The 14,726-nt window shown below is 48.4% G+C and overlaps 2 protein-coding genes across 2 annotated transcripts; both read right to left on the reverse strand.

Moving 5' to 3' along the window:
• Positions 1-1,741: 1,741 nt before the first annotated feature.
• LOC136540302 (ubiquitin-fold modifier-conjugating enzyme 1-like) lies at positions 1,742-2,854 on the reverse strand. The gene is made up of 2 exons (XM_066532303.1): positions 2,323-2,854; positions 1,742-2,217 (listed from the first exon to the last, which is right to left on the reverse strand). Exons 1-2 carry the CDS (start codon positions 2,653-2,655, stop codon positions 2,002-2,004), a joined length of 549 nt encoding a protein of 182 aa, XP_066388400.1. The 5' UTR covers positions 2,656-2,854; the 3' UTR covers positions 1,742-2,001.
• A 1,071-nt stretch (positions 2,855-3,925) lies between these two features.
• Positions 3,926-6,519, reverse strand: LOC136534600 (uncharacterized). The gene is made up of 2 exons (XM_066527012.1): positions 5,135-6,519; positions 3,926-4,219 (listed from the first exon to the last, which is right to left on the reverse strand). The coding sequence occupies exon 1, from the start codon at positions 6,270-6,272 to the stop codon at positions 5,259-5,261; it is 1,014 nt and encodes a 337-aa protein (XP_066383109.1). The 5' UTR covers positions 6,273-6,519; the 3' UTR covers positions 3,926-4,219; positions 5,135-5,258.
• Positions 6,520-14,726: the final 8,207 nt, after the last annotated feature.

Raw genomic sequence — 14,726 nt, forward strand, 5'->3', positions numbered from 1 at the left:
TGAGGTCATGAAAGACATGCCAATGAACAAGAAAGAGATAACTAAGTTACTGTGTGATTACGTCATGGCAATTCAGGATGAAGCGACGTTGAAGTAAGCTACATGCTTATTTTTAAGTACTTTATTTACTAATAATAGTGTGCTATCTTATATGACGAAAATCATCATCTGTGTCTAATGCTTTGCAGAAGGCCTTGGGTTAAAGGTTTTCACCCCTCCATGATTGCGCTAAATGCCAAAGACCTACAAGAGTTGTTAATGAAAAATATTAAAAGTTTAAGTTATAATTCATAGATTCTTTGACCTCATATTATTGCGTGCCTGATTACCGTTTTCTTCCCAAAATATATCGCCGTGTTCGTTTGGTTTATAAGCCGTACTTTTTCAGCCAACGAATAGTATTTTTCTTTCACCACAAATCAGCCAACAGTACTTTCAGCCATGACTTATCAGCCAAACGAACAGGATATATATATGCCCTAATTATTGTTGCCCATTTGTTACTGAGTGTTTATTCTCCACTGCGTGATTTGCATTGTTTGCGAAATTTACAACAGTTTTCTACGTTACCGCCTTACCGGTGCCTGCTCATGCTACTAGCCCGCGCAACTGCGCGGGGTTCCTGCTAGTATACTGTATATCCATATCTAGAGTTATCATGGAACGCTTGTCCAATAAGCTAGCAATTTAGGGCATGAGCCATCAACATGTATGCGTACAGCAAAACAAGCTTTTGCCCATTGTTCCTTTATTTGATGATTTATAACCAGCGAACTCAGACCATGCAGAACATTTGGCCTACTACAAAATATCCATGTTTGCCATAGGAAAACTGTATCGCTAAATGAACTGTATGATTCTTCGGGGAAAAAATCACTAAGCACAGATATCTATGATTTGATAGCAACTGCCCTGAACACCCAAGTCTATTCCCTGAACAAGGTGATGCATCGAAGCACCGTCAGGTCAATTAATTAATATTCTAAAAAGACAAAGCAATTTAGAACTTATGAGAAAGTAGAGCAAATAATGCCATAAGCTAGAGCTAGGTTCAAAATAGCACTCGTAGAAATATTCACCACAGACAGCTACACTCAAACTAAAAAAGTGTGCATTAATAAAAGGAGGCTGCACAAAACCTTCTTAAATTAAGAGACACCTGCGCTCAAACTTTAAAAGAATACAATAATACAACGAGATTGCCCAAAATCTTCTTAAATCAACAAACCACCTCAATTACACTTCAGGTATTATCCATGCATATAATAACTTAGTTTTGCAATGCAAAAGGTTGGGCACAAAAATAGTACATCAACGCGTACCAAATCATATTCATGTAACCAGCAGATATGGAAAACTTTAGACATTAAAGTATTGCTCTTGTTAGACCACAGCCAAAACCACAACTGATGATCTGAGGTGGATTTTTAATCCGTTAATTGACTGGGCAACAACCAAATCCCTTTGTAACTATAAAACATCAGCAGGGCCAGATATGATTGGGGCCACTTGGCCTCCTTGTGCTTCACTATTCCAACTCAGTCATATCCATATGACTTGAACAGCCTCAAACATCCAAAGTCACTTGCATGAACCAGAATTAGTCTTGAGAACAGTTCTTGTATAAAATTTCAGCATGATACAGTGCAAATCTCAAAGGCAACCAAGCATTGTGACAAACCAAAAACAGAATTTTCTATGCCAAAATGAATAAAAACTTGTAATTGATGAACACATTCGATAACCGACCAATCAGAATATCTGCACTAGTTTTATTAAGCAATTCTGTTTCCTCAGATGGTATCAGTCAGGTGTACCATAAAAACCTGCAACACAATTCAGAAAGTTGGATGGGAAACTAGTACACACAGTCAACAATCAGCAGGCATGGGACATGTTTCATATGATGTTTAGATTCGCAAGTATTTCTCTTTATTTGGCGGTTCACCAATTACCACCGAGTTGATTTCCGATATCCCCCTTAGCTGTTGTAAGTTGCAACTAGGAAGGAGGAGCAGCAGAGGCAGATGCCTCAGTCGGAGCCGCCTCGTCATCCTTGTGCTTCACCATGCCCGAGTCGACCAGAATCGGGACCTCCGCCGCGAGCCACGGCGCGAGGCCGAGGCACAGCGCGTGCGCGATACCGAACCTCGGGCAGTTCTTGGCCCACAGCGGCTTGAAGTGCACGGTGAGGCAGATCTTCCCACCCCGGTACATCTGCCAACCAGCCATCACAGCGCAAGTCAAGAACCCTCGGCCAATTCCAGCAAATTAAGCAAGCATACAGACAGTATCGCAGTAATCATTTAGTAAGTTAGGTACCTTGTGGGTCTTGCCGTCGAGGGTGGGGAGCTCGATCTCGGGGGCGACCTGGGGGTAGGCGACGGGGATGTCGAACTGGAGCGGGAACTCATAGCGGCGGAGGTTGTGGACGTACCAGCAGGTTCCCTCCCAGCGGGTGCCCTCCGGGTTGGCGGCGGCGATGCGGAACCAGTCGTTGTCCTTGGCCTTGTTCACCGACGTGTAGGCGATGAGCGCGCGGTACTCCTCCTTGAGCCGCTGCCGCCACGCCTCGCCGTCCCGCGGGCCCGCGCGCGTCGACAGCAGCGGGATCTCGCCCACCGTGCTCTTGGTCCCCTTGTCCCAGCCCTCCATCGATACGATGCTGCTGTTCGGGTTCGTCGGGGAAGAGAAGGTGCGCTGCGTGGGGACCGCTGCGTGTGTCTGACGCTGATGCGTGACGGCCGCGGGTTCTGAGGTCTACTAGTGTACTAGTGTCGGCAGGTACCTGGCCGGCATCTGAAGTGTGTTGTTTCAGGCTTCCTTTTTCTGGCGGACCGGCCCGCAGTAGATGAATGTGCGATCTGCTCTGGGCACAAAGTTATGTGCACGCAATCAGTAATAAAGGGTAGGATTACAACTTGGCCTAACTGCTACGGGCTACAGGCTATGGCGTTGGCGTGCACTCAAGTCAGAAAAGTTATTAATAAAAAAATAAGGACAGAATCAAAGTGATAGATAGGTGCTAACGATCTTTTTACCTCCTCTTGCTTTACGCCAATGAAGGTTAAGTGTCACCAAAAGCAAGTAATATACGTTCATCTGTGGCACCACACCGTAAAAACCTGAGTGGAGTACTGTCTAGCTTCATCGCAACTCCGTAAAAATGCTCGTAGCCATGAGAAGCTATCGATCATTATTTTCTGTACTGTACATCGCATCTGAACCCGCACCACGAGATCTTGATAGAATGAGCGTAGAGTCCCTAGTTCATAAACCATCAAAGTTCATGGAAAGGACACTGCACCAGCAACCGAAACAGTACTATCAAATTGTCACACCTCACTCACCATCAATGGAGCCCTTTTCCGGTGATTAAAACCAATCACCGAAAACCCCCTTTGGACACATGCAAAACCATGGAATCTTTTTTTTTTTCCTTTTTCTCCTTTGATTGACAGTGAGGATTAGGCGCCTTGAGTTACACTAAAACACACATCACTTTAGATGCACATGGCGCTACCGCTAGCTGATGAAATCCAGCGAGTGTTGGCAGGCAGACAAGGATGTAGCACACATGAGCCGTCCTACACGCTTGAACCTGATCTGAAAGTGACGAAATGCTGCTATTCAGTATCCAGTACTGTACCCAAGCTTTGCTTCGGCTGCACGAAGGCCGGGCTCGATGATTTGTGCAACAACTCTGACGAGCTGCCGGCCTCGCCAGCAGACCACCGAATCACTCGAGGCTCTCTTGGCAGGAAGGACTGGAGTCTGATTTCTGAAGGAGGGGAAAGGCTAGGTTTTTGCGACTGACTTTTTCCTTCAGACGTTGCAGATTTGCACGAGGAATGAGAGAAAATCTACTAGTCAACAAAGAAGCCTGGTCAGATATCATGCTCATGCTCATGCTCATGCTCATGCCCAAGCCAAGTCAAACACTTTTGCTTCTGAAAAAATAAATAAATAAATGACAATGTCAATGTGCCTAGTACATATATTATTATGAGTTTCTAGACTAATCGGATGAATTTTCACACATGCTGATGCTGCTCTTTCAAAAAAAAAAAACATGCTGATGCTGCTACTTCGCTTCCATATCTTCAGAGAAAGCAAAGAGTGGCTGCAGTGAGAACGCAGAGGTGCAGTCCGTATTCCGTGGTCCAATATACTCATCGGATGAGATGCCAGGTGAATGCTCCAATCGCTGCTCCACAAACTGACCGAGACATAGAATGCCAGAACAGAGAAACTGTCAGAGAGGAAGCTCCAAGAAACTGTCAGAGAGGAAGCTCCAAGAACAGAGAAACTGTCAGAGAGGTCATTGCTTGATCCTAACACATGTCCTGAACCACCACATTCCTGCTGCTGGTTTGTCCCATTCACTTTTTCTGAATTCCGATACCAACAATCTCCAGCTACCAACAGCAGATTCTCCTACCGTGGCTCCGTATAACCATGGTAATTAAGAAACTCAAACTAACTGTGGTACGGTTGTCTGATTTAAAGCCGAACATCACAACGTGTACATTGTCGTCGGCAGGATTAGGAAGGTGCCATTAAAAACATGTTAAAATTTTCAAAAGAAAACGGTAAAGAAGATGCTCTGAATTAAGTTTCATCAGAAAAAAAAAATTCTGAATGGCTTCAGAAAAATTGGGCTAGTTAAACATTGACCAAAAAAAAACTGCACCTTTTCACCATTATGTGTAGATTGCACAGCTAGAAAAAGAAGAACTAAGCAACAATTTCTTTCTTTCTTTCTTTCTTTTCACAGATTTTCTGCGAGAATTAATCCTGAACCACCACATCATTATTGCCGCTGGCTTGTCCCATCCACTTTTCCTAACTTTTGATACCAACCATCTCCAGCTACCAATCGCTGAAACTATTGCATAGTGCATAGCTTCATATAATCATGAGAATTAAGAAACTCGAGGTAACTATAGTACAGTTGTCTGATTCAGGATCAGAATGTGCACTCTGGTCAGCGGGATTAGGAACGACTCATCAAAATCATATTTCAAACGCCGAAAGAAAAGGGCAAGGAACAAGCTCTGAAGCTTCATCAACAAAAATCTGAATGGCTTTTCGTCAAAATAAGCTAAGTAACATGAACAAAAAAAATTCGCACCTTTTTTACCATCGTGTAGAACTGTAGATTGTACAGCAAGAAGAAGATGAACTAAGCAACGATTCCTTTCTTTTCTTTTTACACATTTTCTGCGAGAATTAGCTCTGACGAGTATCATCATCAATCAAACGGTGCTATGGCAGAGGCTGGATTTCCACTGCGATTGCCTCGCCTCCACCCACGCCAAGAACCGGTACACCTTGCCGAAGACGCTCAGGAACACCAGCCCGGCGACCAGGCTGTAGGCCGCCACACCGACGCCGCCGCCCTCCGCGGCGACCCAACAGACGAGGTACACCGCATCTGCGGCCACGAACACCCAGCCCACGGCTTCCAATGCGGACCGCGTCCACGCGCTGAGCCGCTCCTCGCCGTAGATGCGGCACACCATCCGCGAGCACAGCGCGAAGATGATCGCCAGCGCCGTCTTGGACAGGCCCCGGTACTGCACCGCCGTGCCGCCCACGACCAGGGGCTCCATCCGGCACAGGCACGACGCGCACTCCCCGGAGAAGCGGGACCACCGGAGCGCCTCCAGCCCCGTGTAGTACGGCAGCACGACGGCGTCCAGGTACAGGCTGGCGTGCAGCACGCCGGACACCGTGGACGCCTCCAGCACCGCGTACCGGATGTCGCCGTCGGCCTCGTTCCGGAACGCCAGCGCCGAGGCCTGGAGCAGCAGGAGCAATGCCGGGCCGAGCTGCGCGAGCGGGAACACGGCGTTGACCCGCTGCCCCCTGGCGAGCGCGAGCAGCACCAGGGGGAGCAGGAACGGGCCTGAGGGGAGCAGGTACTTCCTCTTGATGCCCCTGACGCCGGCCGCCGGCGAGCTACTACCGTTGCCCCGGACGAGGTCGAGGACGGTGAACGCGAGAGTAGAGAGGAAGCAGTACGCGGCGAAGGCCGCGACGAGCACGCCGACGGCGGCGGAGTAGTCCCCCGGGTAGGAGCTGTCGCAGTAGTAGTGGTAGGGGCAGGTGACGAAGTCGGTGGTCTCCTCGAGCTGCCACCTCGTGCACTTGAGTATCTGCCTCGTCACTGCGTCGCCGCCGCCGCCGCCGCCGCCGCCGTGCTGAGCCGCTCTCCACGCCGATCGCCGGGCACTGAAAAGCGGCGAGAGCATCTGATCATAGGACATGGTGGCAGCGCGCAACCGGTTTCTTGGTGTCCTTCAGCTCTGCTCCTACTTGTTCTTCTTCCTCCTCTGCTTCTGCTTCTTCTTGTCCTGTTCGCTATATGCATGCCTGCATTTGGTAGCCAGTGATGGCTTGCTTTCGGAGGCAACTCCTCACCTTCCTCCTCCTTGTTCCTCTTCTTGGAGGCTGGTGTGCTGCTGCTGTTGCTTGTAGCAGGAGGGAGGGGGTTGCAAAGTTTGGAACTGGATAGGGAAGGTTTAACTGGCAACATTGAAGGAACTTGCCAAGCATGCCCTTTAACGTGAAGTTTTCAAACATTGTGTACTAATCAAAGCAAAGGTACCCAGGAAAGATGTGCCTTGGATGACTGATGGCATTGGCAATGATTAACTGGGGGGGTAGGGGTGTTTTGGGCATATGGAGTTCATGGTTTGCTGTCATGGTGGTTGGGTTGAGGAGGGGATGGTTTGACTTTGTTTCTTTGTATCGTGCATTGGTACGCCAGCAAGGAAAACAAACAGAGGAGGAGGGAGAGCAGTAGTTTACATGTACCTAGGCGTTAGTTAAAGTTTGTTGGGGGGTTGCATTTTCTCAGAGAGGTTTGTTGGGGTATTTGGTGAGGATATAGAGACCAAATGGCCAATTCAGCACTTTGTTCACCAGTGCATGATTAGCATCTACTAGCTGATAAGCTAGTCTTGCATTTATGTATGTAACCTGTAGTTCTTCGGTTCCAAAACGGTTTAGACTGGCGGAGGCATGATGGTGCTATCATTTGGATTCCAATGCAACAAACAGGATACTCGATCTTTTATTCGGCATGAGGAATTGAGGATCCTGGAGCAAATTATACCCGGCAAATTATTCTGGTAGTTGGCGCAAAGCCAGGTAGGCCATGATCCTGGAGCAACAAGGAGTGAGTGCTGTGGCTGTGGGTGCCACGGTGATACGGTATATTGGTATCCCAGTCTGATGCTTGTGCACGGCATGTCTGTCTCTGAGATGGTGGCCGGATGTTTCTGCAGCACAACGCGCCCTCTGATCTTTTTATAATCCAAGCGGCTCTGGATCTTCTTTGGGGTGGGGAGGGGGTTCTTATGATATTCTCATCGCTTACATAGACGATCCAACTGCCACATTTGATATGTCATATACATGTCAAATGGATATGGGGGCATGCATCATCTGGTGAGGTAGCGTCACTTGTTTATTGTTGCCATGAACGAGCTTTGCTGTTTTGTTCTGTCATCTTCCTGTTCGTCTTCTTGTCAAACATGTGCGGATGTGCCACATGAGATTCGCTGGAAATCGGGAGCTGCAATTCCATGGCAGTTGTTTTTTTTTTCTCTAAATGACGAAATCCATGGCAGCTGTAGTGGATATCGAGAGATATTTATCCAGACATTCTGCAGGACATAACTCCCACTCCATTGCACGAACAAGATGATTTCAGCAAACTTGAAGCAACTGTAAATTTGAATGGTAGGGGCAGTGGTACGGTCTGTGCCAAGTCAAAAAAATTGGACCTTGTCTCTTTGGAAAATGACTGAAACAACTCACGTACATCGGACCACTAAACCAAAAAAAATTCGGAATCAAGCATCAGCCAGGGCATATAATATCAGCTGCTTCTAGTTCACGGCTTGTTGGTGGTCCAAGTCTGCTTGCATCATATATCAGTAACAGGCACTTATTCAAGTTAGTCGCGCACATCAACACGTCCATTTCCAAGATACGTACACCCTTCACAGGTCAAAGAGGTGGTATCAGAAAACACCGGCTTCGACAGTGAAATACAAGCAAAACTGGGAATTTGGAGTGATTCAGAGGGTATATATGGAGTCGCTCCCTCTGGTGTGTCGACTGTTGACCAGTAAATCAGATTGTGAATTGTATGATTGGACGAACGGGATCTTATCGTTTTGGTTCGAGCACCGAATAAAGTTGATCTGGCTATCCAGTTAATCCACTCTGACTTAGGTAATTGCCTTTGGGGCGATACAGGTAATCATTGGTATCATTTAGCTAATTAGGAAAGTGTAATAAATATGCTAAAAGAGTATGGAGGTCTTATGTATTCCAAATTTGAGAGATTTGAATATATGCTTTCTAGGATCCTGGATTAAAAGGTACCATCTGGATGGCTCTGAACTTTGGAAAGAGCTAGTTGATTATAAGTATAAATACATGTTGTCGTAACATTTTCTGTAGTTTCACTACTGGTGCCTCTCAATTCTTTAAGGGTATGATCTGGGCTGCTTCTGCAGCTAAACTAGGTCACAGATGGAAAATTGGTAATGGTCATAAGGTTAAATTCTAGGAGGATAACTGGCTTGGTCCTTCCATCCTAGCCATTCAATATTGGGATGTTTACATCCTAGTGAATGAGAAAGCTCAGAGTCGTGTAATGGCACCAACCTCAAATGCACTTTTAGAAGATAGATGCTAGGCTTACGAATTTATGCCTAGAGCCTAGAGGTCGCCTAGTTAGCTTGAACTATATGTTTTCCTGAAGAGGAAGATGCCCTTATTTGGCAATTTAGTTCTAGCAGTTTGTATTCTTCTCAATATCAGTATAGAATCATAAATTTAGGGGATGACTCCTATACACGTTCCTGCTCTTTGGAAAGAGAAAGTACCTCGTAGAATCTATTTTTTTCATGTGGTTATTCTCTGAAAATAATCTTTTAACTAGAGATAATTTAAGGCCCCGTTCGCCTCGCTGAAAAAACAAGCCGAAATACTATTCCGGCTGATTTGTTGTGAGAGAAAAATATTGTTTTGGCTGAAAAAAACAAGCTGAAAAGTATGGATTATAAGAGAAGCGAACAGGGCCGGTTCATAAGAGAAGCTGAAAAGTACGAATTATAAGAGAAGCTGAAAATTACGGAAGGAGAAAGTATAAGAAGAAAAGTAGAGGACGTGTCTGGTTTGTTTTCTCGTGAAAAGGAGCCGATTCATCATTTGTTTTCCTATTGTGTTGTATCTAGACACCTGTGGAACTTAACTCTATTACTTTTTTTTTAGTTAAATGCACCGTAGGTTCATTAATTTTTGGTGGTGTATCATCTAGGTTTATCAACTTTTAAACTGTATTTTTTGGTCTATTAACTTTTGGTGGTGTATCATCCAGGTCCATCAACTTTCAAACTGTATTTTTAAGTCCATTAATTTTTGGTGGTGTGTCATCCAGGTCCATCAACTTTTAAATTGTATTTTTTGGTCCATAAACTTTTTAACTAGTTCACCGTAGGTCCATACCTCTTCGTTTAGCGAATAGATCTGACATGGCACGCTAAAAAAGCAGCCACCGTGGAGTACATGACGAGATCACCATCCGGAGATAATCTTCGATACGAAGAACCTGATGGGATCACCATCTAGGGTTTCTCGAGCGGCGGCTTGACGCAGAGTAAACTCCACAATAGAATCCAGTCTAATCTACTTAGTACAAGGCCGAAGGCCACAAGTATAGGCACACAAGCCACCTGACCCAAACAAAACTCGGACTCCACCAACCCAACTAGGACCGATTGACCTTGAGTCCCTGATTCGGCTAGCATGCATGACACGTCCAAACGCAGCCACCAATTTGATTCATGTACACAGGTGCACGCAGGCACTAAAAGCTAGATGCTAGATAAAAGATTGTGTATCACAACTAGATAGGAAACTAATGCATGGAAATAATAAAATACTACGGCAAAGATGCTAATCATGTTGGAAAAATTCCATTGATGATCTCCACCTCTTTAGAATTAGTACTGATGTATTTTGTTGGCTTCATTTTCTTCTCCTTTTCACGCAATAATAAGGTACCTCTATAAAATATCTTTGACGACAGTCTAGCAGTTATAAATTTCTCCATGTCCACAATATGTCTATCCTTAAAAATAATAATTCCAAATTTAAGACCAGAGGATATTAACGAATTACCAGCTGCTACTGTCGGTGTTTCGAGTTATCACCGACTAGTAAATTCCTAATATTGCGCGTCTGGCTCGGATGGTGTGCTAAGAGGACACGAGGTTTATACTGGTTCGGACATAATGTCCCTACGTCCAATTCGTTGCTGCTGCTCGTGTTACTAGCACTGAAAGTTCATAGTAGGGGTTACAAACGGTCGAGAGAGGGACATGTCCCAAGTCTCTAGTGATAGAAGCGAACGGATGCCGAGAGCTCGGTCGCTTTCCGGCTATGTGCTTGTGTGTTCTGATTGGTTCGGGAATCGATGGGTTCGAGCCCCTTTCATGGGACATCCAGCTTTTCCTTTTATAGGCCAAGGGAAAGCACGGGTTACAGTAGAGGGAAAAGAGGAGAATGAGAAGGAGAAGAAGTCATCCAGGATCGTCGGGTCCTTTTTTTCCTTCACGCGGGTCCCGCAGACCCTGTAGACGTCGACAGTAACAGCTCCACGTCGTGGCCCTATCCGTCATTGGCGCCATGCGCAGACGTCGTCTTCCGGTTGTGGCGCTCCACTCCGTCCTGGCACTCGCAGTGGTTCTACCTCAAGAACGACGCCGCCACCCCTCTGCCGGAGTTCACCAGGCGCCTGATCGAAGAGGCCCCGGAGTCATGGAGGAAGTGGGGTGTCCCGGAGAAGGACAAGAAGAAGATCTAGGACCACATCGCTGCCATCCACATCCTCAAGGACAATGGCTTGAAGGGGTCGGGCATCATCGGGTCCTACCATGCAAGGAGGGTGGTGTCGTTGATGACGCGGGCGCTCCCGCTATACGCAATGGCGCCCGAGGCGTCGTTCGATGGAACAGCTCTCGCCGAGGGGGCGCTCCCCAAGTCTGAGATCACGCAACGCATCAAGGAGGCAATGGAGCTCTCACGGGACGACGCGGGTGCCCCCTCGATTTCGTCTATCCGGTGCTACGACATCCTCCGATGCAGCTGAAATCAGGCCGCGTCGTCTTTGTAAGTTTACCCTTCTCATGCCTTCTCTTCAATAGATTTCCCAACCTCTTGATACTAACTTTGAGAGGGGCGGGACCAGCCGAGGGACCTCATCTTCACGGATCACCCAGCGTCGTTGCCGAGGGATTCGTCCGTGATGGCGGCGAATCATGCCGAGGGCGAGCGGCTAAGGAAGGCGAAGGAGGACAAGAAGAGGAAGAGGCAGTGAAAGTTGCAGGCGTGGGAATAGGGGGAGGACACCGACAGCGACGACGATGATGATGATGGTGACAACAACGAGGTAGCCGACGATGTCGAGTGGGACATCCTAGAGAACGAGGATGTGCTGACAGATATTGGTTCATCCTTGTAGGAGTCAAGACCCTTCCCGTTCCATGGAGGGGAGGGTACGTCCGAGGAGCTAGCGGAGGCGGGACATACCGTCGACCTCCCTTAGGAGTCAACGGGGCGGGCGGCTCTGCTGTCGTGCCTGAGATGTCGGCTGAGGCGGGTGGCTCCGCCATCGCACCCCAAGAGTCAAGGGGAGCGAGCCCCTCTGCCCAGGAGCAGGGGGTAGGCTCGAAACGGCCTCGTTCCGATGAGGCAGAGCAAAGGTCGGGGGGTTTGCCCCCCAAACGTATCCACCACCCGATGGCGTCGAGGTGAGTTGTCAGTTCTTCTATTTTCCTTATTTTAGTCAGATTTCGTCGTGACTTATACTTATCGTCCCTTGCAGCGTCGACAGGCAGCGCAATCCTTTGGCGCTGGCGCCGAAGAAGAGTGTCATCCTCCAATTGAGGCGGCAACCGCCGACTGGTCTCACGCCTGTTTCGGGCGGGAGCGGCACTAACGTGACCACGTCGTCGGCCGGTCGGACGCTGCCCATGGTGGCGCCCGTGCCCTCAGCGGGACGGGCACGAAGCAGCCGGTGATCACGTCGAGGCCGGTGAAGTGGAGAGGTCAGACGGCGGCGAGAGCCATCGCCAACTCTCCCTTCGTCGTGACGATGAAGTACAGGTCCCCGAAGTGCACGTGCGCGCCCAGGACTCAGCTGAGGTTGTGACTAGCCATCCGAGGCCTGGTGTGGATGTCGAGACGCGCAAAAGGCCCCTACCTAGCACACCAACTGTTGGTGTTTTGAGTTGCCACCGACTAGTAAATTTCTAATATTGCGCGTCTAGCTCGGATGGTGTGCTAAGAGAACACGAGGTTTATACTAGTTTGGGCAGAATATCCCTACGTCCAGTTCATTGCTGCTGCTCGTGTTACTAGCACTGAAAGTTCATAGTAGGGGTTACAAATAGTCGAGAGAGAGACAGGTCCCAAGTCTCTAGTGATAGGAGCGAACAAGCGCCAAGAGCTCGGTCGCTTCCTGGCTATGTGCTTGTGTGTTCTGATCGGTTCGGGATTCGATGGGTTCGAGTCCCCTTCATGGGACATTCTGCTTTCCCTTTTATAAGCAAGGGAAAGCACGGGTTACAGTGGAGAAAAAAGAGGAGAATGATAAGGAGAAGAAGTCCTCCAAGATCGTCAGGTCCTTCTTTTCCTTCACGCGGGTCCCACCGACCCTGTAGACGTCAACAGGGACAGCTCCACGTTGCGGCCCTGTCCATCATTGGCGCCATGTGCAGGCGTCGTCTCTCGATCGTGGCGCTCCACTCCGTCCTGGCGGACGTCGTGGTGAACTGTCGCGTCTGTCAGTGCTCGTACGAGGGTTAGGCAGAACAGCACTGGTACGCCCGACGCTGATCCTGATGTGAATCCCTAGGTATGGCCCGTCATGGCCATGGGTTATATCGGGCGTGTCGGTCACTTTCCTGGTGTCAGAGCTTTGACCCAGACCCATTCGCTTGGACTTGGAGTGGTTGGCGGTGGTATGGGTCTCCGTTAGGCGAGGCGGAGCCCGCCCTTAGAGGTCGGGTGAGGCGGAGCCAGACCTTAGAGGTCGGGCGAGGCGGAGCCCGCCCTCAGAGGCCGGGCGAGGTGGAGCCAGCCCTGGCGGAGCCCGTGGCCTCGGTGTCGGGCGAGGCGGAGCGCAAACCCAAGGGTCGGGCGAGGCGGAGCCCGCCCTTAGAGGCCGGGCGAGGCGGAGCCAGCCCTCAGAGGTCGGGCGAGGCAGAGCACAAACCCAAGGGTCAGGTGAGGCGAAGCCCGCCCCCAGAGGTCGGGCGAGGCGGAGCCCGCCCTCAAAGGCCGGGCGAGATGGAGCCGGCCCTCTAAGGTCGGGCGAGGCGGAGCCTGTCCCTAGAGGCCGGGCGAGGCATAGCCCGCCCTCAGAGGCCGGGCGAGGCGAAGCCGGCCCTCAGAAGTCAGGCGAGGCGGAGCCCGCCCCCAGAGGCCAGGCGAGGCGGAGCTTGCGCACCTGGAGGTCGATTGGAGCTGTAGTCGCGCCCTTGACTGCTCGGATGAATTAATGTTGATGGTTATTAGCTCCTCCTCTTTGGATACCCTAGTATTGGTCCCCGACAGCTACATTTAAATTATTGCTAGACAAGTCTCCATGAACATCTTGAGAAGCTATGGACTCATCACCTACTCCACAATGGCTGCTTATTTGGCGTGACATGTCAGATCTATTCGCTAAACGAAGGGGTATGGACCTACGGTGAACCAGTTAAAAAGTTTAGGGACAAAAAATGCAATTTAAAAGTTGATGGACCTAGATGACATATCACCAAAAGTTAATGGACCAAAAAATGCAGTTTGAAAGTTGATGGACCTGGATGACACACCACCAAAAATTAATGGACCAAAAAATACAGTTTGAAAGTTAATGGACCTAGATAACACATCACCAAAAGTTAATGGACCTACGGTGCATTTAACTCTATTTTTTATAGAACCCGTGGAACTGAAGTAAAATGAAGTTCATACTAGTTTGCAATGTTTTTTTTTGCTGCTGCCCTATGGAGCCTCTGGGAACTGAGAAATAGTTTATGCTTCCCGGAGGCTTCTTGGAAGGATATGAAATCCCTGTTGCTGAAGGTTGCTGCTATGATCCAAAGTTGGTCGATCCTATGTCCACCAAGCCAGTTCAGGAGTTCAACTCCAGGCTTTTGGATTTGACGAAGCTAGCAACGACCTATGAGAATCATGTGATGATATCCAAGAACAAGTGTTTGTACATGAATGCAATAAACTGGAGGTCCAATACTTTACCGCATGAAGCCAAGGCTCTGCCGTCAGGAAGCTCGTTTTTGGAAGGGACTCGACTCTCTGGCAAATGGCGTGATATAACTAAGCTAGGTTTATCTTGTGAGATGTAAGTGGTTTTGGTTCTGGCTCCTTCATTGCTATTTCCAGTTTGCTTTAAACGGGATTGATGGATGTAACCCATCCGAATGCTATAATAACGTTCTGATCTTGATAGTGTAAGACAGGGGCTTGGCCCTATTAACTCTAAAAAAAAAAGTTGACCATTTATTATGCTAACAGGTCCTGTATATACTAAACTTAAAACAAACGGGCATTCCCAAGATAGCAATCCTTTCTCCAGGTCATGGATTTGAAATGAAATGTTTGGAGCAAAGCGAAGCCGGGAACTGACGACA

This window comes from Miscanthus floridulus, chromosome 2 (genome assembly GCF_019320115.1).
Source record: "Miscanthus floridulus cultivar M001 chromosome 2, ASM1932011v1, whole genome shotgun sequence".
In the NCBI taxonomy this organism is placed as follows: domain Eukaryota; kingdom Viridiplantae; phylum Streptophyta; class Magnoliopsida; order Poales; family Poaceae; genus Miscanthus; species Miscanthus floridulus.